We start from the raw sequence: 21,951 nt of genomic DNA, 5'->3' as shown, positions 1-21,951 counted from the left end.
ACATTTAGGAGATGTATACTAAGCATTTTGTATTTTCCTGCTGATTTTCATAACTACTTTTCCTTCTTACCTACCTAGAATCAAAACATTTTCATTTTGTAGTTTTCTGTCTCCTAGCTAGGTGAGGGTTAAGGCAATGTTGGTCTCGCTCAGCCACTTGACAAACCTAATAATATGCTGTCAGAAGTGTGCAGTAGAAGAACATGTCTCTACTAGAGGCTTCCTTGAACTGCTCAGTAGCTTCCAGGGATGTGTTTCTAAACTGTGACACCATGTTTGTAGTATAGGTGCTCTTTTTATTTGAAATAATTAGAGGCCTTCATAAATCTATGATTGTCCACTTGGCAATAACAGCTTCAGAAGAGCTGTTGTAAAAAAAATCTGTTAAGAATATTAATAAGACCTTGTTCTTCACTGTCTCTGTGGGTCTTGCTCTAGTTTGTAAACTGGATTATCAGATCACATCCCAGACTTCATCTGTGGCCAGAGAGTTGAAAATGCGTTTGATAATGCTCTGACAAAGAAGTTGCTGTTTTCTTAAGCTTCTCAGAAACCACGTTTTTATGTTTAATGATCCTCTTTTTGTCTTTCTTCTGCTTCAGGAAAAATGGTTCTAAGTGCCTGGTGCACTGCAAGATGGGAGTGAGCCGCTCAGCATCCACGGTGATCGCCTATGCCATGAAGGAGTACGGCTGGAACCTGGACAGGGCGTACGACTACGTGAAGGAACGACGCACCGTCACCAAGCCCAACCCCAGCTTCATGCGGCAGCTGGAGGAGTACCAAGGGATCCTGCTGGCCAGGTGAGTGGAAGGAATGATCCTGATTATCCACGTTGAGGCGTAACGCTTAAGTGGCTGACTCCGTTATTTTAATTAGAGATTCCATCGTGCTGTTATGTAAGCTCGGGATCGTCTTGGGAATGACAGTGTTCTGTTTTTGTGGGTTGTCTCAGCTGAGCCTGGGAAAACAGGTGTAATAAAGAGCTTTTAGGAGGCTCTCTGACTTCTGGGATGTAAGTCTTTTGGAGAGTAGCATCCTATGAAGTGCCATCCGAGTGCAGCGTTCAGAGCTGTGCAGACTCCAGCAGAGATAAATGATGTCCCTATTGCTTGTAACATCACTTGGCAGGGAACTCACTTTGTCTCCATTGCAGCCTCTCAGTTCCCTGTTGAACATGCCCCTCCTCAGCAGCTGGTCTGGTTTTATTTAGATCCCTTTGGTAAGTGTTGGTGTGAGGGGAGGGGACAGGATGTTCTGTGCATTGCAACAGTGGTGTTTATTCCTGCCTGGAGTCCTGAAGCTGGTCTGGAGCTGGGCCTGGGTATGGGCAAGTGTGTTGTAATCCCAAGCCTATCACCTGACTAGCAAAAAGACATAAATACTGCATGTTTCTAAGCTGTGTTAAGCAATGTCTTCACGTGATCAGCTGGAAGGAGGTAGTGATACTCTGCTCTGCCAGATTACGGTGTTTTGTTTGGGATCCTGGTGTGCTTTTCCAGGGAGCAGATCTGCAGCAAGCAGAATTACCCAAGCTGAGCCTCTTGCCACGGGGGGTGGCTCTTGGCAGGTTTGGACCAAAGTAAATAGTAAATTTTGATGCTTCATGGTGCTGTTGGAAGGTGCCTGCTTATTGTAGAACCATTTAGATTGGAAAAGAGCTTTAAGATCATGGAGTCCAACCAATACCCTACCACTGCCAAGCCCACCACTAAACCTTGTCCTCGAGTGCCACATCTGCACATCTTGTATGCTGTTCTTTACAGCAGCTCGGGCACTCAGGTGCTCCCTTTAGGGCATGCTTCTCACCTCTGTCCCCTGCTTGGTTTTGTCCCTTCATGTCTGTTCTACCCACTTACAAATACCTCTTTTCACTTCCATTCTCATGACATATCCTTCCTTCTTTGCTCTCCACCTGCTCCCAGCAATCCAACTGTCCTTTCTGCTGGGCCAGGTTTGGACTCCCAGTTTTTACACCAAACCTTTGGTGTAATCTCCCCCATCACTGAAGTGTGCTTCCTCTTTCCCTCTCTGCACAGATTAGCCACCTGAGAGCTCCTCCCAGCTTATTCCCTGACCTGGTGCATCCACAAGATCTTCATTCCCCACCTCTTCCTGTGCCCATCTTCCTCTCCCCCTGTTCCTCAAACACTGACTGCAATAATGACCCTCTTTCTCTCTAAAAGCAGCCAAGTATTATCAAGTGTCAGGATAGATGACAGTGGAATAGATATTTTTAAAAATCATGCTCTTCTGGACTGAAACCCTTTGAGACAGACACTACACCTCCTTTGGTGCCTTGTGACACCAAACATGCTGCTGGCACCAGTCACTAAAGGTCAGTGCTAACTCTGAGCTAGGGATGACCTGACCAGCACTGAGCAGACTTGGAAATTAGATCTCACTGGGATGGACTGGATGGAGAAAAAGAACCTTTTTAGATGTGAAAAACACACCAATAACAGGTTGGTGAACACCTATGAGGAGCCCTGGGCTGGGAGCAGGTGGTGTCTCATATGCATGACCTGAGATTGGCTCAGTTGGTTAGAGCCTGGTGCTAATAGTGCCAGGGTTGTAGCTTCAATCCCTGGAGGGGCCATTCACTGAAGAGATAGACTTGAAGATCCTTGTGGGCCCCTTCCAAGTCAGAATGTTCTGTGATCTTTAAAGACCCTCAGCCCTGCTGGGGTTGGTTTAGGTAATCTGCCAGTCTGGTGCACCTGCAAAGCCACACTGTTACAAACATTTTGATTATGGATTATTGTTTTCCCTGTTTTCTAGTATTTTTCAGAGGTAAATCTTTCTTGCTGCCATCATTTATATGGTGTGTGGCTCCCCTCCCACTGAAGCACACCACTGCTCCTGACCTACTCGGCAGGTCCCTGTACAATGGCACAAACAGGATTACTTGTGAGGCTTTAAAAAATGCAAGAGCAGTGCATTACATCTGTGTAGGATGAAAAAGCCTGCAGTAAATGAAGCTTCACTGAAGCAAGGAATGGCCCCTACGTGCTGCAGGAATGATCCCTCTTTATTTCCTCTCTCAGCTCCAAACTGTTTTTTTTTTTCATCTTTCTTCTCTGTGTTATTTATCTTTGCCCTCTGGCCTCTGGCTGCCTTGTTTATTGCTGTGGTATTCCGGGACAGGTAAAAAAAAAAAACAAACAAAAAAAAAACAACAAAAAAAACCCCACAACAGATTGACCCTCATGTGACTGCTCCGATTTCAGGGGGAAGGTATGTGAGGGCAGCCATGTGCTCGCACTATCTAGTTACGGTTTTGTGTTGGGGTTACAGCAACTGGGATATGTTTTCCAGCTGTAAAATGAAAACCCCCTGCCTGCTTTTAGTCACAACAACAAGCATGTTTTGCTCTTTGGGACTGTCATACTTCCTGGGGTTAGTTAAACTGTCCCCTCCCTCTGTTGATAAACACAGCAAGGCTGAGCCAAGCCTGTTTCTGTTATTAGTTATGGATAAGTTACAGGAAAACAGTGTCTGTGATCTCCCGTGCCTTGTGCAGCTTGTGAATCAACAGCAGTTTTATATCTGAGCCTGGAGAGCTGGTGGGAGGTGTGGGGGGCTCCTGGTCTAAAGCTGGCGTGGGCCCAAGCACCAGGAATGTTGCCCAGGAAAGTCAAGAGGTGGCTGTGGCCTCTAGGAAGGGACGTGGGCTCCTGGTCTCTGACCCTGCTTCAGGCACCTCCTGCACATTGTAAGACTGGAGGAAGTGTGAGGTTGGAAGCTAACACAGCACACCTCTCCCACTGGTGCTTGACATCTCTTTTGATTCTCAGATTGGTGCCAGGCAAGTTTGGTTTGCTCACACACAAGGGCATTTTTGACTTCTGAAATCAGATGTGCTACAGGGAGCTGGGTTTGAGCACTGAAGGGCCCTGTAAAAACATCAGCAGCTCCTGGGGTTATATCAGCAGAAATCTTTGACACCCCATACAGAGCCCCAGCAAGAACCTGCCTCAAGGAGAAGCCTGTTCCTGCTGCCAGTGTCAAACTGTGCTCCAAAACCCAATAGAGAGCTCGTGCCACCCAGAGCAGTGTATTTGGCCTCTGATCTTGACCCTCTTCTCCTCTGAAAGGACCTGATTCTGCCCTGTGTCACACGTGAAGGTTGTCACTGATTATGGGGTTGGAAAGCTAAATCTGCAATGGATTATTCTCCTTAGCTGTTGGGCACCCACAACTACACTGACACATTTTAATTAGCTCAATAGCATCTGTTAATTAACTTACTGCAGCCAGCGGATGTGTCTGGGAGCGCCTGCTCGCGCTAGTGAGGTACTGAGGGGTTTTGCAAGGTCTCCTGCAGATCCAAGGAGGTTTCTGTGGTTTCTGTGTTCCTCCTAGGGGCAGTGGGCGGAAGCACATCGCCGTGGCCACTCGGCAAACCCTGGCAGACTGGGGTAGCTCTGGGGTCTCAGGGCGAGAAGTTACCTCCGGGGCTCTCTGTAAGCCTGGGTGTGTGGGCTGGGGTTTTTGGCAGGTGGAGATGAAGAGGGTGATGCAATGCCACTGGCAGTTGCTCAGGCCTTCCTAAAGGGGCTTTCCAAGAGCGGGAGAACTCTTGAGCTTCCTTCCTGTAGAAGGTGGGTGGTGGTTTGGGCTGTTTGTTTGCTGTTGAGGATATCTTGTGCGTTTTACACACGCCCACGCCCACTCACCCCACCCCAGCCCTTGGTCACCAGAGCCAGTTATTGATCACTGAAGCTACTCAAAAGAAGGAACCATAAGAGAAATTGGACTTTATTCAGTGTCTGCCACCCACTTGCATCCAGGACAAGGGATCCTGTCTCTTCTGGTCATGGCTCACCTGCTAGAAAATGGGAAATGCCTCCTGGCTGAGAAAGGCCCAAATAGTTGATTAAACATTGCATTTGTAGAATGGACTGATCCAACACTGCGGGGGAATAGGGGTGTGTGGAACAGAATAGAGCCATGGGATTTAGCTCCTGGAAGGTGACTCGTTATCGGACCAACTTCTCCAGCAGCAGGTTTGACCCTGAACCGTTGTGGTGAAGCTGCAGTTGTGGTTAATGACTCCACTACTTGGCATGTCTTTTCCTGTAGGTTGTACCCCCTTAGAACAAGGTGGGTCTGAGTCTGGTACGTGAAAACTACTCAGTGTTTTCATTTGCTTTCCCTGCCCGCAGCAAACAGCGGCACAACAAACTGTGGCGCTCGCACTCCGACAGCGACCTCTCGGATCACCACGAGCCCATCTGCAAGTCTGGGCTGGAGCTGAACAAAAAGGAGATCACCACCTCAGCCGACCAGATCTCGGAGGCAAAGACCAACGACAACCAGCAGCCCATGTCTCCCATCTACTCAGCTGAGCTGGACAGGGAGCAGCAGCCTCCAGAGGACACAAACATGATCGAGGATGTGTGTGCAAAGGAGAGAAGGATCCACTTAGAGTTTACATGCCGAGACTTCCACGCTGAGCAGATGGAGGACAAGCTGAACCTGAACAATATCAATGGTTGTACGACGGGGTGTTGTGTAGACTCTGTCCCCCCTGATAACTGCCATTCTTCTGAGGCCTTAATGCAACTCCAACACCCCTTGGAAATAACGGAGTTTCCTGATTTGACAGTGGACGATCTAGAAAAAGATGCCCTTAAGCCTGATATGAACGTGCACTTGGTTCCCATGGAAGAATTCACTTCATGCTTAAAAGACTCTCCTCAATCCCCAAACCAAAATTCCCCAAGTCTCCAGCAGAATCCTCAGCCCCAAGGGACAGACCTCAGTACAGACAGGATCGATTTCTTCAGCGCTTTGGAGAAATTTGTGGAGCTTTCCCAGGAGAGCCGGTCACGCACCTGCTCCCATTCCAGGCCGGAGGAGCAAGGGAGTGGAAGGAACGGGGTCTCCAGGGTGCCTGTGCTGGAAGTGCCACCTGCTGCTGATGGGGGTGCAGATGCTCGAAGGAACAGCCCTGGAAACTCTCCTCAGGCATCAGATGACTCTTCCACAGATGAAGAACAACAAAAGGTTAAAATAACGTGCTTGTTTTTTTAGGAACTGCTGTTCAAACCTATCCCTGGGCAGTTCTCCTGTTGTAGGGGGTGCTGTGGATAGGATTTTCTAGCCCTGCTTTCACTGGACAGGGTGGCTGTTTGGGAAAGGATTGCTGGATGCTTCACTCTTCCTTCACTTTTAGATACTTGCCCTTTTCTGCACTTTTTCCTTAAACATCAGTTTGCTGGCATTGGCAGGGCACTGGCTGAGCTGACCTTGACCTGACCTGCTGTGCTGTTCTCGTGAGAAACTTATTTTTGAATTTTGCATCAGGAGAGCAGAAAGGTGGGATTTGACCCACTAATACAGCTGGACCCTGCACAGCCAAACCCAGCTAATGTCCCAAACCTGCACGGATATTTATCTGACTTGAGAAATCCACCAAAGAATGGGGCAAAACTAGTGCCTTTCCCTGGTTGAGAAGCACCAGCACTGGGGTAGTAAATCAAGGCAGATGTACAGCTTCCACTGCTGGAGGAAGAAATGAGCCTGTCCAGATCTAGAGTGATGGCATTGGGCATGTCATGGCTCACTTCTCTCCTGAATAGAGAGATGGTCCTGAACAAAATTTAGTAACCTCTAAATTTAGGTAATCGCTTTTCAGCCTCCAGGACTCTCACAGGGATTGATGATGTCCGGGGCCATCGTTTTCTGGGAGCCTCTCTTATTTAAATTCCACGCTGCATTGCTTGAATCCTTTCCATCTCCATGTGAGGCAATAAGGCTCTTCCAAATATAATAGGGCAACGCTCTCTCCAGTGATTTGGCAGTGTCTGTGGGGATGGGGAGCCTCTCTGGCCATTTTCCTCCAGGAAACCAGAGCATTTCAGCACTTGGTCATTCTTTTTGCTGTACTTCTGTTTGCTCTGTACGTGAGCAGAATCTCTCATATTTTCAGTTCAGAACTGCACTTTTAGCAGCATTAGGATTCTTTTTGTTAGCTGGATTTTTCTTTATTAAAAAAAAGAAAAGGCTAAATTTTCCTTGGAGTTTGTGATGATTAAATAGAAGTTCTTAAATCTCAGTGTAAGTGAAATTAGTCAAAATCCAGCCTAGAATATGTTAAATTCAATCCCAGAGGCACTAATGCATCTACATTAGTGATGACTGCTCTCGTGATCCATCTCCACACACTGGCACATGCTTTTTTGTTCCTTTGGGATGTGTACCCCTGTCTCCTTTAAGCTGCTGCTGTTTGTGCTGTGTTAGCAGAGCTGATCCACTTTGTAATTTTCCTGTTTGTGTGTTGCAGGAGGTCCCTGAGCTGCCTAGTGCAGGTCATCTCACGAGATCCCACTCGGAAAATGCCATTTCTGTGAAGGAAATTATCACAGAGATCGAGTCAATCAACCAGGGAGCAGGACCTGCCCAGCAGAAAGAGGGCTCAGCCAACCTCAGCCAGACACCAAAGAGGAACACGGTGCATGACCTGCCAGTGGAGGCCATTTGGGCATTGGAAAGGGTGGAACAGAGTGAAGGAGCCTGTGCTGGACACCAGGAAAAGGAGAAGGACCCTCTGCTGGCTGAGGAAGAAGCTGCCCCCTCCCTGCAACCATCTGGTAAATCAGAGCTGGAGGAAAGTGGCTCTGCGGGGGAGCAGCAAGAGCCTCGTGGCTCCACCAACCCTGAGCCCAAGTGGTGCCCCGGCTCTGTCCGGCGAGCCACGCTGGAGTTTGAGGAGCGCTTGAGACAGGAGCAGGAGCACCAGCACACATCCCCCATCTGCACCTTACCCACCCGCAAGAACTCCAGGAACGACTCTCCTGCTGCCGAGCTCCTGCCGCGGGGGAAGAGTGAGGAGCCGCCCCTGGAGCTGGCTCCGGAGGGTGACAGGGCGCAGACACCGGGCACTGAGGAGCCTCTGCTGCCTCCTGGGGCAGAGCTGCCTGCACCCCTCACCCCCCCTGCTGCAGAGCCCAGCCTGGGGCAGGAGGGCAGGACAGTGGTCTCGTTTGATGGGACGGAGGAGCCATCCCTGCCCTCTCTCCTCCCAAAGAGAGTCGAAATCATCGAATACACTCCCATGGTCAAGTCTGCAGAGCAGCACCCTGACACAAGCTGTGAGCAGGGCTGGCTGGCCACGGCCATCCCATCTTTAGATGAAAACTTGAACCCTTCAGTGTGCTTGGAGGAGGCTCCAACCTGTCTCAGAGCTCTGGCGGATCTCCCCCCGCCGGAGCACGCGGTACGCGAGCAGGCCCCCCTCACTGCGGGCAGCCCCAGCGTGGAAGGTGTTGGGTTATCTGTTCACCTCAGTGCTGCCCCTCCCTCTGCCCAGGTGACCTCTACACCTTCAGCCAGCCTCGACCGCTCTCCTTATCCCTATGTAATCCACCTGGAAGGTGTCACTGAGCAGAGCACGGGTACAGACGATGAGCCAGTCATGCCGTGTGGCATCGAGGGAGACACGACTCTGCTGTTCAGGGACAGACCCAGACCTCTCTGCGGGGGCGGTGACAGCGTCTCAAGGCAGCTGAGCAGGGAGGACTTCACCAGCCAGCATGCCGAAAACATGGACCTTCTGGACATCTCGTTCCTGTGTTACAGCCTCCCGCACAGCCCCAGCAGCCGCAGTGTGGAGGAGCGCAGCAGCAGCCCCGGGCTGGTCAAGCAGCGAGCAAAGGAAATAGAGGCTCGGATCCGGCACGCGGGGCTCACCACACCCTCCCACATGAAACGCTCGGCATCCTTGGCCAAACTGGACTGCCTGGACCTCTCCAAGGACGACTTGTGCGAGAGGGAGTCTGCCTCGGCCTCTTCCCATGCCAACCCGGTGCTTCTCACCTGCGTTGCCCTCGGTCGAGGCTTTTGCGAGGGAAGGTTGGAGAGGGGCTCAGAAAGCACGTGTGGAAAGCATCGCCTTTCCTCCCCAGAGCCCACTAAGCATTTTGTGGAACAGCTCAGAACAGCCGAGTGCATTGCCCAGAGCAAGCCGGTGGAGAGGCCGCTGGCTCAGTACGCCAAAGAGTGCGGCTCCAGCCAGCAGAGTTTGTGTTCCAGCACGGATCCGACGTGGACTAGCTCCGAGGAGGGTCCTCCGCTGCTCCAGGTGCAGGTCCTGGACTCCTTGTCTCCAGCTCAAGGTCTGGCTGTCGCACCTCGGCAGCAGCACGGGAGAACTCACCCTCTGAGGAGGCTCAAAAAGACCAATGAGAAAAAGCGGACAACCAATCCCCTCTACAACACGATGTGATCCCGGGCCCTTGGCTGTGATTTCTTACTCAGAACCCGTGGTGTTGCTTTCACACAAGGGGAAGGTGTAATATAAGGAACATGCACTTTACTGGTTAATTTTATATATATTGTCATTTTACTGTTCCTGGCGCATGTAGGTGTGGGTTGGTTCTTCTGTGTGTGACTCTGACTGCAGGACTGTTTGGGTTTTTTTAAGTTTTTTAACTCAGATAACCTCAAATGTTCTTTTTTTTTTTTTTTTTTGTTAGTTTGTTTTAAAAGAACACCTTTATCATGCGAAAATTGATGTTGGCTAGCTTTGGCAAGGTGGAGTTTTGCTTAGAACCAGATCCTAGTTCCTAACTTGAATTCTCCCCATGCCTTGAAATGGTGCTGGGCAGTTAGTGGGGTGGGAGCCCCCGTAAATGTGAAGGCTGTGCCAAGGTCCCTTTGTTTGGCCTTTTATTTCTGCAAACTGGAACTCCACCATGCTGGCAGGTCCCTCACAAAGCTGCTTCAGGACAAACCCCCCCCCCCGGGCTCAGTTCAGCTGGTGCTTCCCAAAAAGGAGCACACAGGGGTAAATCCTCCCAAGGGATGGGCAGCACTGAGACCTGCACTCCTCACCTGCCATGGGGCACACAGAGCCCTGTTCTGTGGTGAGGTGGGGCAGAGCTCCTCCATGAGCTGCCAAGCTCACCTCTCCCCCCAAAGCCAGCGTGTTCTTTTAAAACAAACACCTCATTAGGGTTTTAACCCTCCCATTACTTGAATACTGCTGTGGGCCTTCTAAGTTCATGGCCATATCATCTGTCCTCTGCCCTCCTGCTGCCTCCCCTCTGCCCAAAAGCTGTTCTCGTGCTGCCTGAGTTTTCCTCTCCCCTCTACTGTGCTCACAGGCATTTCTGGTTGCTCCCAAACCTCAACCTGTTACCATTGTTACACAACAATTGTTGCCCTTAATGCAAAGCTTTGTCCTCTCTGCTGTCACTCCTAACTCTTGACCCAGAGGGAAGATGTTTTCTGGAATTTTTCTTTTTTTTTTTTTTTTTTTTGCCTAAATTGTATATATGATATTTATATGAGGGGGGGTTTTTTGTTGTTGTTTCTATGGGTTTTTTTTAAAAAAAAAAGGGCAAGACTGCATTCTGTAAACTGGAAAACAAACCCACCTGACTCAAACTCAGTGCTGTTCATTGTGATCTGCACAGACATGGGAGTGGATTTGACATTGTAAGCTGTCTTCCCTTTCCAAAAGTGAGCCTCGATGCCAGCCTTTGCCAAATGTGTCCCTTCTCCTTTGGTCCTGTGTGAACCCCCATTATCCCACTGTGGGAGGAGCACTGTGTCTCTGCCTGTCTCCCTCCTGCTGGAAGCTGGGTTACAGAAGTGCCAGTCAGATGTGGAAAGCTGTCAGCAGGTTCCAAGCCATTCTGCAGGTTCTTGCTTCCCTGGAGAAACTGTGTTGGAAGGGTCTGCTCCAAATTCTAGCAAACTGTTTAGTGATTTCTGAGCAGTTTGGCTAAATCAAAGGTCCTCCTTTTCCAGCTGCATGTATCAGCAAGTTGTCCCTGTGCTGTAGGAGCAGAGGGAAAGGCACTTGGCCATGGCAGGGGAGCTCTGGGTCCTGTTTGCAGTCCCATGGCAGGTCCTGTCTGAGCTGGTGCTTGGCTTGGACCCAGACCTGCCCTCCGGGGAGGAACGAAGCACAGGGAAGATGCAGAATGGCTCCAGCTGCTGAAGCCCAGCATGGAGAGGACACGGTGTGGAAGGAGCAGCAGCCAAGGCTGTACCTAGAAAGCAGCACTGATGCTGCAGAGCCTTGTAGACTCTGATGGGACAAACTCATCTTGAGCTGGAGAGGAGTGCCCGGCACCGGAGTGCTGGGGAGTATTGGGAAGCAGCATGTGCCTGCCCTGGGAGAGGGGTGTCTGTGACACCTCAGCTGGCAGCAGAGGAGAGCCTGGCAGTTGGCAAGGTAATCCCACCTTGCTGCCCTGCTGTAGCTCCCAGGGATCCTCCTGTGCTGCTTTGCAGCCCGGGCACAGGTCTGTGAGTTGGTCTGTGCTCCAGCAGCCACGAGCACTGTCCCTCCCTTTCCATGGAGCTTGAGCTCTGGGAGGATGTTGCTGCCCGTGCTCGCTGCGGGCTGGAGCGCAGCCCTGTCTGGGGTCAAATACCACGTCGCCCCAGGCCATTTCAGTCACTAGAAGTCACCTAAGCCCCTGGCCTGGGAGGCCAGTTACTTCTTTGGGACACTGAAAGACATGTGGCTTCTCCTAGCCTGCTCCAGCTGGCTCCGGAGCTGGGCGGACACTGTGCAAAGGCCAAGTGGCTCATGTCATCTGGTGAAGGACAGATTCAGTCCTTGCCTCCCCCACAAACATCACCAGGCCCTGCTGCCCACTGTTCCTGGCCCCAAGGACATGCCTGCCTGCCCCTCTGCAGGCGGAAGGGATGGGTTGCCACCAAGCCTGCCCTGCGTTGGAGGGAGCAAGCTTGGCTGTCAGCGTGTCCTGGTGACAAGGATCTGCTGGGGAGGGGAAAGCCCTCTGTAAAATTTGTTCCCTTAAGAAGGCAGGAGGAGGAGGAAGAGGATTGGGTTTCTTTGCCCAGCTTGATCTCAGGAGAAATGCCCTCTAGGAAGGGTCTTCCATGCAGACCAGAAATGCTGCTTCCTTCCAATACTCAGCTGCTCTCTGGGTGCTTCAGCTGGGGAGAGCAGCGAAGGGGCAGAGGCCCCTGCAGGGAGGTGCTTTGCTGTCCCCTTGTCCTGGGCTCTGGCCCAGCACAACTGGTTTTTCTCTGGGAAGGCTGTGGACAGGCAGAGGGAGTCAGGGATGGTGGTTCTCTTGCAGAGTGATGAAGGCCTTGGAGGTCTGGAGGCTCTGAGCAGGATGGCAGGAAGGGGGCAGACTGGAGGGGCCTGAACCTCCTTGACCAGTGTCTGGGCAATGAAGCCACCAAGCCCCTGGCATCAGAGGTCTCTGCCTGGGGACAGTTGTCCCTTTCTCCATGCTGGTGGCTCATGGGAGGGTGGTGACTCGCTCCTGCTTCCCGTGACCACCCCATGAGAGCTGCTTGTGCCCTGCAGGGCACCACAAGGAGCTGCACCTCCAGGGTGCTCAGCAGCCGCCAAGCCTCGCGGACGGAGGGGTTTTAGGAGAAAACGCGTTTTAAGGGCATTTTTGTACAAAGCAACTGTTCTTTGGTCTCTTGCGAAGCCTCTCGGAGGACGCTTTATTGTTTACATTGACTCCTGTACAATATCCCAGCCATCGCCTCCCGTCTCGGCCGTACTGTAACGTGTGAGCCTTGCACAAACGGACTGCGTGTGCGTGAAACTGGTTCTACACTGCGTTCTGTTGCACTCGGTGGTGTGTGTGTGTGTGTGTGTGTGTCTGGTCTGCTTGAGAAGTTGTGACATGTACAAATCTCCCCCCTTTTGGCCCTTTCCTGGGGCATGGTCCCGGCGGGTGGCAGGAGGTGACGCCGCTTCGGGGTCACTTGGATGTTGAACAGAGCAGGGATTGGCTCCGTGTCCGTCTGCCAGCAAAGGCCTGGTGGAAGGGAACCCGCCCCAGCTCCAGCTGCTCCGGGGACCTCCTGGAAGGAGTGAGCTGCCTGGAATCCGTGGGCACCGGTGCACTGCACCTGCCCAGGGGGCTCCAAGAGCCTCGCAGCTCTCCCGGCCCGCTGGCAGGAGGAAGCCATACCCGCTGCAGGTCCCTGCTCCCCGCACGGTGCATCCTGCCTTAATCTGGTCCTGGCTCCACGCAAGGCCCCCCCGCTTCTCCCTAAGGGAGGGACCCCCAAGCCCTTGCTGGCACGGGGCAGAGGCTCTGGCCTGGCGCAGGAATGTCCGGCAGTGCCGCCAGAGGTGCTGCCAGCCCGCGCTGCTGACATCTCTGTTGGCACAAGAGAAGGTGCCAGTGCCTTTTATTTTCCTTTATGGAGATGTGACGTCCGTGCGCTGGTTTGTAGGGATCGCCCAGGGCCGGGCAGCTGGTGGTGGGGTTGCAAATCAGGGAGGGGAGCGCTTCTGTCTGCCCCTCCTGGATCTTCCTTGGTGGCTGGGATCGTCCCCTTTTCCCCTAAAGACTCTATGACCGATGTGCTCAGCTGTTTTTAAATGTGAACTTGTGCACTGATGTGCAGATTCAATGTTATTGTTACCGAATGAATAAAACTTTATTTTGAAGATGACGTGGGTGTGTGGCCTTGTTTGGGGGGATCAGGGCTGGGGGTGAGGAGTGATCCGTGCTGCTCTCAGAGCACGGGGCAGCGGTGGGAAGCTGGGGAGCCAGAGTGGGGTTGTTCACTTACATCCCCTGACAGACCCTGAGGACGGGTCTGTCCTGTCCCAAGTGATGGAACTGTGCTTCCAAGCAAGATGTACCTCCAGATCCTGCTGCAGTTGCAGGACAGGTACCAGGGGTTGTGCATGTAAAGCTGTTGGGATGCTGTGGGTGACCTCCCTGCACTGCTGCAGGCAGAGTTGTGGGGAGGGTCCTGGGGTTTAAGCTCCAAGGAGGATGTGAGGTTTTAGCTGGACACCGAACCAGACCCATCATGGTTGGCCAAGGAGCTGAGCCAAATCCAGGCACCAAATAACCATGGCATGAGTGGATCTTTTCATTGGGAAACAGCCCATCTTGGGTGAGTTGGTTTTGCACACTGTTCTGTCCCGTTGTGGTAAGAAAGTGGCACGAGAGTCTCTGTGGGCTCCCACTGCCCTTGCTGTGAGCAAGGGAATGCTGAGAGCACCAAATCCCTCGGGCTCAGCCTCATCTTCCAGGAAGCTTCCCACTGGGCCAGGGCATCAGGGTGTGGGGCCAGGGGTGCAGGGCCATTGCTGTGGGGCTGGCAGTGTCTCCAGGGTGCCCATTTCCTTCCTGCTCCCCACAGCACCAGCTGGGGAAAGGCTTCCCATGGCCTTTTCTCCAGTTGCTGAGGATGTGGCTTGGAGCTGGGGACACAGGTCTCACTCCATCCCCAAAGGCAGAATGAGCCAGGGCCATGGTGGGGCGGGGCAGGCAAGGGGTGCCTCTGCACCTCCATCCCTCTCTGCCACCCCTTTGGCCGGGTGAACAAGGATGTCACGTTTTCCCTGCCTTTTTGCCAGCTGCCCCCTCCTGCCCGCTCAGCCAATGCTCGTCCAGCTCCACATGGTGCCCTTGTAGGGTCCAGGGCTTTGCTGCCTTTCCAGGAACCACCGCTCCCCTCCCTCTGGTCCCTGAGCCCTACAATCCCTTAATCCCCTTGGGCCAGGGCATCCCTCCGGGGCTGAGCTTCACTAAATCCCAAATCTGGCTTCTGGATGTGCCTGTACAACCATCCTGCCGTCCTGGGCTGGGGCTGACGTGGGCTCACTCCGTGGGTTTGCAGATCCCTTTCTCCTGGGGGAGGTGGGGACACTATGGGGTGCCGTGGGTGTTGGGAGCCCCAGGGGCAGCCCATGGTCATGGTCCCGGTGGTGCTGGGCTGGCTCCGGGGTGCGGGGGACCCATGGCAGGGTCATAGCCCTGGGCAGAGGTGACCCCCGGGATTTTGGCAGCCTGGGGCTGTCGAAGCTGACCCTCCCCTCGTTTTCCCCCAGTGCTTTAAGAAGACTCAGGGGGCTTCTCCTGCCCCACCAGACCCCCGCACCGCTGGGCAGAGGGGCTCCCACGCACCGCGCCGGGGGGTCTGCGGGCACCCTTGGTCCCCCCCGCTTTTGGGGCGGGAGTGTGGGGTGGCTGTGCGGGGGCTGCCTCCATCCCCGCGGGCAGAGCGGGGGGCCGGGCAGGGTGCGGGGGCAGGCGGGGCCGGGCCGGGCCCCCCCTCCCCTCCCCTCCGGTGCCCGCCGCGGGGGGGCTGTGCCGGCCCCGCGCCCGGCTCGGCTCAGCTGTTCTCTGCGGCAGCGGCACCGCGCGGGGCCGAGCCGAGCCGAGCCCAGCCGAGCCCAGCCGGGCGGAGCGGAGCCGAGCGGGGCCGGGCCGGGCCGGGGGGAGCGGAGCGGGGCTGAGCGGGGCCGGAGCGGGCGGAGCGGAGCCGAGCGGGGCGCGGAGCCGAGCCGGGCGCGCCCGGGCGCGGAGGAGCCGCCGAGCGCAGGTGGGAGCCGGGCGGGGGGGGGGCGGCGGGACCGCGGTGGGGAGGGACGGGGGGACGCGGGGAGCGGGGCTGAGCCCCCCGGGCTCCGGCCCCTCGCCGCCCGCCGGCGGAGATGGCTATATTTGGACAGTGACCTCTGGTCGTTCCCGAGCAGCCGCTGCGGATTCAATTGTGGCAACGTAATGGCACGGCCGGGAGCGGGGAGCGGGGCTGTCCTGCCTGTATCCTGCCTGCACGCCGCCTGCACCCCACCCGTACCCCGCCTGACCCCACTTTCATGCTGCCTGCACCCCACCTGCACCCCATCTCCCTCTGCCAGCACCCCATCCAACCCTGCCTGCACCCCACCCAATTCTCATGCCTGCAGCCTGCTAGCGCCCTGCCTGCACCCCACCTGCACCCCATTCAGCCCTGCCTGCTCCTCACCTGCACCCCACCCAACCCAGCCTGCACCCTACACGCTGCCGGCACCCTGCTCAACTCTGCCTGCTCCACATCTGCCCCTCACCTGCACCCCACACCCTGCCTGCACCCTGCCCTGCCAGCCTGGCTGGCCCCCCTTAGCCTGCATGCTGACACCCCAAACTCTGCTCCCGCTGGCAGTGGTTGACGTGCTGCAAAATCCCCGGAGAGCTCCTCCCCAGGGCCGGAGACCGTGCTCAGGACCATGGGGGTGACACCAGCGGTGCCAGTGTCCAGCCCCCCTTGGTAGCTGGGCTCAGGGTCCCTTAGCACCCAGCTCCAACCCGTTCAGCCGGGCCAGGGATGATGCTGAAGTGCCATGAGGACTCCGGGAACACCCAGGGACTGGGCAGATGTAGCTTGGCTGGGCACTGCATGTGCCCTGTCCAAAAGCTACCTCCTGGAACAAGGAGGAGCAGATCTGCTCCTGCCTCTGCCCACACCGGCTCCGTGGGCTGGGAACAGTGGTACCTGGCCCTCCAGCTGCATTTTGGTGGCTGGATGTGGCCTCTGGCGATGGCTGTGGACCCAAAAGAACCAGGGCAGTCCCCAGGGCAGCCAGTGGCGAGTGCTGCAGAGCCCCTGCTCCAGTGGTTTCGGGATCCTGAGTGTCTCAGTGCCCACCCTGGGCAGGTCCCTGGAGCAGCAGAGCTGTGGAGAGTGATGGGTGACTATGGGCAGCATGCCCAGCTGTGGCTAAAGGCTGGAGACCCCACCAGAGCCATGCTGAGAATGGGGGGCTCCTCCAGGCTCCGGTGTGCCCAGGGGCTGTGTGGCTATGCCAAGTCCAGCCCTTGCCCAGGTAGGAGTGCAGAGTGGGTGGCACATGTGGAGCCACGGGACAGGGGCCCACGGAGGGACGTGTGAGCCACCAGCAGGCAACGCTGGAGGCACAGCCTCCCTCCTGGGTGCTGGGTCAGGCCAGGCAGCCTCACTAGTGCAGGATGGGATACAAGGGGACAAGCTGTGAGCCGGTGCATGGTCACAGGTCCACCCCAAAGTCCCCTCAAGCCTGCTTCTCTACTGCAGCTGCTCATGTGCCAAACCCAGTGCCAGCCACGGGGCACAGCACAGCTGAGGGACGTGGCACAGCCATGGGGCATGACACAGCTGTGGGGTATGACAGAGCTGTGGAGCATTGCACAGCCGTGGGTTATGGCACAGCTGTGGGTTATGGCACAGCTGTGGGTTATGGCACAGCCGTGGGTTATGGCACAGCCGTGGCACATGGCACAGCGGTAGCACATGGCACACCTGCACATCATGGCACAGCTGTGTCCCTGCTCAGTGTCAAGTGGCTTTGGCCACCAGCTGCCCACCCTCAGCACCTGCAGCACCCCCACATCCCTGCACAAGGGCTACCTCCAGTCCCTGCCATGGGGTCGGGGCCACATCAGGCACCATCCTGCATCCTCACCCCCGGCCACCTCGGTGTTCCCAGGCTTCTCACTGTGCCCAGGGCAGAGGGTGTAACTCGGAGCACGAGGTCTGAGGGGATCAAAACCCCTCCATGCTGTGCCAGGGTGGGGAGGTGGTTGCCTGACCCTGTGCCCCCCAGCCATGAGCCGCCGCGTGGTGCGCCAGAGCAAGTTCCGCCACGTCTTCGGGCAGCCGGTGAAGGCCGACCAGATGTACGAGGACATCCGTGTCTCCAAGGTGACATGTGACAGCTCCTTCTGTGCCGTCAACCCCAAGTTTGTGGCCATCATTGTGGAGTCTGGTGGCGGGGGGGCCTTCATTGTCCTGCCCCTTGCCAAGGTGAGTGGGGAGGATGCTGAGGTCTGGCTGCCTCCCTGGGATATACTGGGGGGGACATGCTGGTGGGGTGTTGCTTTTGGGGGGTTGCATGGTGGGTGTTGCTTTTGGGTGACCCCAGAGCCCCCCAGCTTTGCCCCAACAGCCCCTCCTCACGTGGGGGCTCAGGGCAAAAACAGCCTGGCTGATCATCAGCACCTGTGAAAAGTAACATCCCAGGGGTAACTGAGGTGATGTGGGAAATCCCCAGGTGCTTTCTCCCCAGTTCCTCAGGGACGCATGATGCCCATGGAGCAGCACTCAGTGGGGTGGGGTCTGCCCTGCCAACCCTGGCTGAGAGACTGGAACGGGGGTCCCCAGCCCCTCCATGCCATCAGAAGGGACACAAACCAGTCTCAGGGGCACATTGTTCCCCTCTGTGTTCCTATGGGGCTGTAAGCCAAGTGAACCCCATTCCCCCTCTGTGCCTCGGTTTCCCCCTTTCAAGGCAGGTGCAAATCTCTGGCCACCGCCAGGGATCCCCTGCATGTCCCTACTTGTGCCACAACCCCTGGCTGGGCTGGGCTTGGCTTCCCAGGGCACCTGGCAGGATTGCCCCCAGCCTCTGGAGATTCATTCTGACACCTCAACGTTGCAGACAGGACGGGTGGACAAGAACCACCCGCTGGTGACGGGACACACGGCGCCCGTGCTGGACATCGACTGGTGTCCCCACAACGACAACGTCATCGCCAGTGCCTCAGAGGACACCACCGTCATGGTGAGGGGCTGGACCCCGAGTGGGGGGGGCAGCGGGCGCTGGGGGAGCGGTGCAGAGCATTCCCCCCCCCCTTCGCTGCCTGCGGAGTGTCACTGGCCTATTTTTAGCCCCGGTGCCATGCGTTCGCGCTGGCGGCGGCTGCTCGCTCCATGATGCAGCAGTTTGTGCTAAATATACCCACCCTGGCGACTCAGCACCCAGGAATAGCTGGGGGGGGCTGAGGGCTGCGCCCCGGCCATGCCCCCCGCCCTGTGCCCACCAGCACCCCGAATGCTGAGGATGCACCCCAGGATGGAGGCGCTTCTGGAGTCTCCTCGCCACCCTCCCTGCAGGCTGAGCCGAGATTAACGATGAGGTTAATTGGCTCTGAGGCCCTCATCCGCTTAGCCCTCACATGCGGGGTGATCCCCAACATCCCGCTCTCTGTCCCTCCCCCAGGTGTGGCAGATCCCTGACTATGTCCCCGTGCGCAACATCACGGAGCCAGTGGTGACGCTGGAGGGACACTCCAAGCGGGTGAGCATCATCTCCTGGCACCCCACCGCCCGCAACGTCCTGCTCAGCGCAGGTAAGGGGGTCCCGGGTTGCCCTCCCCGGGGTCAGAGGGGATCCGTGGGGTGACAGCACCTGCCCCCTCGGTCGTCTGCAGGCTGTGACAACCTGGTGATCCTCTGGAACGTGGGGACGGGGGAGATGCTGCTGGCGCTGGATGACATGCACACTGACCTCATCTACAACGTGGGCTGGAACCGCAACGGCAGCCTCCTCGTCACCACCTGCAAGGACAAGAAGGTCCGTGTCATCGACCCCCGCAAGCAGCAGATCATAGCGGTGAGTGCTCCTACCGTGTCCCCCCCCAGCCCACCGTGGGGTCCCCTCGGTGCCTGCCTGACCCTACTAACCCCCACACCGCGCGTCTCTGTGTTTGGTTTAACCCGCTAACGCCGGCGCAGGAGAAAACCAAACCGCACGACGGCACCCGCCCCATCCGCGCCATCTTCGTGGCCGATGGCAAGATCTTCACCACTGGCTTCAGCAAGATGAGTGAGCGGCAGCTGGGCCTCTGGGACCTGGTACGAGACGGTGGCTCCCGCCCAGCCAGCACCGACCTTGCAGAGCTCAGCCCAGCCAGGAATGCTTTGGGTGCTGGGGATACTCTCTGGCAGCGCATGTACCCCGGGAGCATCGTGTGCTCCCCTGGAGTAGGACTCAACAGCTGTTTTAGGGGACAGATCTGGACTCCCTCCATTTTCCCCCCCCTTCCCATGCCCCATGCTGACTGTCCTCCCTCCCCCCCAGGAGAGGTTTGCCCCCCACGAAGGGCTGAGGCCCGTGCGGGCCATCTTCACACGGGAAGGACACATCTTTACCACGGGCTTTACCAGAATGAGCCAGCGGGAGCTGGGCTTGTGGGACCCGGTAACGAGGCCGCATGGAGTGCTGCCCCGGGAACTTGGCCCCCCCAACCCCCTGCCACCCTCCCCCACCCCAAGATGGGGTGCCTGCAGCATCCCCCCTCCAAAAGATGCCAAGTTCCCAAGTGTGCCGTGCTGTGCTGGGGTGGGGAGGGGGCTGGGAGGCAGGGAGTGCTGGGGGAGGCGGGTACAGCCAGGCTGGGGGGTACCCAGCCATGCAGGTAAACAGGAGTGGGACGAGGGTCTGGGTGGGGCATGCCAAGCTGCCTGCCCGGGGGTTGTGTACCCCAGGGAGGGGGACAAGCCCTGTCCCCCAGTGTGCTGTGGCTAATGTGTGTGACTAACCAGGGTGGGGGTTTTGTGGCCACTGCTCACACCCCTCCACCACTGCGGCCTCGCAGAACAACTTTGAGGAGCCCATCGCCCTGCAGGAGATGGACACGAGCAACGGGGTCCTTCTACCCTTCTACGACGCCGACTCCAGCATTGTCTACCTCTGCGGGAAGGTAACCCCCCACCCAGGGTGCACCTCCATGCCACCCCCCCTCGGGGGGGCTGGCTGACACCCATCCCTACACCCACAGGGTGACAGCAGCATCCGGTACTTTGAGATCACGGACGAGGCACCCTACGTGCACTACCTGAACACCTACAGCAGCAAGGAGCCCCAGCGGGGCATGGGCTTCATGCCCAAGCGTGGGCTGGATGTCAGCAAGTGTGAGATTGCCAGGTGAGAGCAAGGGGGCCTGGGGGGAGCCAGAGGGGTCAGGGGCTCAGCTGGACCCTGATTGCCTCTGCCCCACTCAGGTTCTTCAAGCTCCATGAGCGCAAGTGTGAGCCCATCGTCATGACGGTGCCACGCAAGGTGAGCTCGGGGGGCCCAGGGGAGATGGGAGGTCTGGGGGGGGGACACTCCATGTCTCACTCTGGTCTCTCCCTCCCACAGTCAGACCTCTTCCAGGATGACCTGTACCCTGACACACCAGGCCCCGAGCCGGCCCTGGAGGCAGATGAGTGGCTGTCGGGGAAGGATGCAGAGCCCATCCTTATCTCGCTGCGGGACGGGTACGTCCCCATCAAGAACCGAGAGCTGAAGGTGGTCAAGAAGAACATCCTGGACAGCAAACCTCCCCCAGGCCCCCGCCGCAGCCACTCCACCTGCGAGTCTGACTTCTCTGTGAGTGTCCTGAGGACAGGGACATGGCAGCAGGGCTGTCCCCCTGTCCAGGGTGGGTTGGAGGGGCCAGAGGGGACTGACTCCTTGGTGACCCTGTGTCTCCCCTCCCTGCAGCAGCCAGCCTTGGAGGAGGTGTTGGAGGAGATCCGTGCCCTGAAGGAGATGGTCCAAGCACAGGAGAAGCGCATCTCCGACCTGGAGAACAAACTCTGCCAGTTCACCAATGGCACGGACTAGCGCGGTGGCCAAGGCCACGGGCAGGGCAAGGACTGCCCCGGCCTGCCGGGGATTAAAGCCAAGTCCCCACATTGGGCAGGAGCCCAGAGCCATGTTCTTTCCCCAGGAGACGAAGGGGCAGGGAGGAGGTCGGACCCTGACACCCCCCCTCCACTAGCATCAGTTGCATCTTGCTCCTGGGGTGCCCCAGCATTTGGGCACCCCACTGCAGCACCCAAGGGGGTCCCGCTTCAGTGCCCGCAGGCTGGGGCTGCCAAGCATCCTTCTGTGGGGACCTGCACGCTGGGCACCAGCATCCTCCCAGGATGGGGAGCTGCCAGGCCCTCCTGGCCAGGATGTGCTTGGGTACGGTGCTACATCCCCATCCCATCACCCCCTCACCTCCCCCTGCCCCATCGCCCCCTCGGCAGGTGCTCCCAACCAGCTCTTTGCTCCTGGACCCCTTTAATAAAGGGCTCAGCCACCCTTGGCCACGTGGCAGGTACTGGGGACGAGGGACCACCATGCCAGAGGGTCCTGCCTGCCCCCCATTGCCAGCACCTGCTGCCCACACAGCCCTTGCACAGGTGGAGGGAGGCCAAGAGAGACAAACATTAAAGAGCATTTATTGGTGTTGGCCGCGGTCGGAGCTGCTCGGGCTCCCCCGGCCCTGGCCCAGATGTTGCTGTGGGGTGCGTGGGTGGGTGGGGGGCTATGAAAAGTCCCAGGGGAGTGAGCCCAGCCCCCCACCCCGCAGCCCCCGGCCCCCCGTGTGCAAAGGGGGAGCAGCTGGGGCGGGGGGCCGGGGTTAGCACCATTTGACGTAAGGTTTCTCTCGGGGTCAGTGCCCGGGACGAGGG

General features: G+C 56.8%; 2 protein-coding genes across 10 annotated transcripts in view; both read left to right on the top strand.

Moving 5' to 3' along the window:
• SSH2 (slingshot protein phosphatase 2) overlaps positions 1-13,419 on the top strand; it is a 95,179-nt gene extending 81,760 nt beyond the window's left edge. For all 3 annotated transcript variants that reach the window (XM_051809858.1, XM_051809857.1, XM_051809859.1), the window contains 3 exons: positions 603-803; positions 5,169-6,012; positions 7,292-13,419. In XM_051809858.1, the coding sequence (XP_051665818.1) occupies positions 603-803; positions 5,169-6,012; positions 7,292-9,232 (2,986 nt within the window). In that variant the 3' untranslated portion in view covers positions 9,233-13,419. The remainder of the gene's footprint in view (positions 1-602; positions 804-5,168; positions 6,013-7,291) is intronic.
• Positions 13,420-15,199: 1,780 nt separating this feature from the next.
• Positions 15,200-21,581, top strand: CORO6 (coronin 6). Of its 7 annotated transcripts, XM_051810008.1 has the most exons (12): positions 15,200-15,306; positions 17,327-17,526; positions 18,161-18,283; positions 18,722-18,851; positions 18,933-19,114; positions 19,237-19,356; positions 19,583-19,702; positions 20,100-20,204; positions 20,283-20,428; positions 20,506-20,563; positions 20,645-20,875; positions 20,990-21,581. In XM_051810008.1, exons 2-12 carry the CDS (start codon positions 17,329-17,331, stop codon positions 21,110-21,112), a joined length of 1,536 nt encoding a protein of 511 aa, XP_051665968.1. In that variant the 5' UTR covers positions 15,200-15,306; positions 17,327-17,328; the 3' UTR covers positions 21,113-21,581. The 7 variants fall into 7 exon arrangements, with proteins under 7 accessions (XP_051665968.1, XP_051665962.1, XP_051665965.1 ...); XM_051810002.1 differs by lacking the exon at positions 19,583-19,702; XM_051810003.1 differs by lacking the exon at positions 19,237-19,356 and having other exon boundaries at positions 15,201-15,306; positions 20,993-21,581.
• Positions 21,582-21,951: the final 370 nt, after the last annotated feature.

Source organism: Manacus candei, unplaced genomic scaffold (genome assembly GCF_025592945.1).
Source record: "Manacus candei isolate 608988 ecotype Guabito, Panama unplaced genomic scaffold, ASM2559294v1 h1tg000076l, whole genome shotgun sequence".
NCBI lineage: Eukaryota > Metazoa > Chordata > Aves > Passeriformes > Pipridae > Manacus > Manacus candei.
This window is presented reverse-complemented; position numbering and strand designations above follow the sequence as displayed.

Excerpts from the sequence above, each read along its gene's own strand:
- CORO6 (XM_051810008.1), top strand. The coding sequence starts at position 17,329 with ATGAGCCGCCGCGTGGTGCGCCAGAGCAAGTTCCGCCACGTCTTCGGG. Across the intron at positions 20,564-20,644 it reads TCATGACGGTGCCACGCAAG|TCAGACCTCTTCCAGGATGA; the intron begins GTGAGCTCGGGG and ends TCCCTCCCACAG. Across the intron at positions 20,876-20,989 it reads CCTGCGAGTCTGACTTCTCT|CAGCCAGCCTTGGAGGAGGT; the intron begins GTGAGTGTCCTG and ends CCCTCCCTGCAG.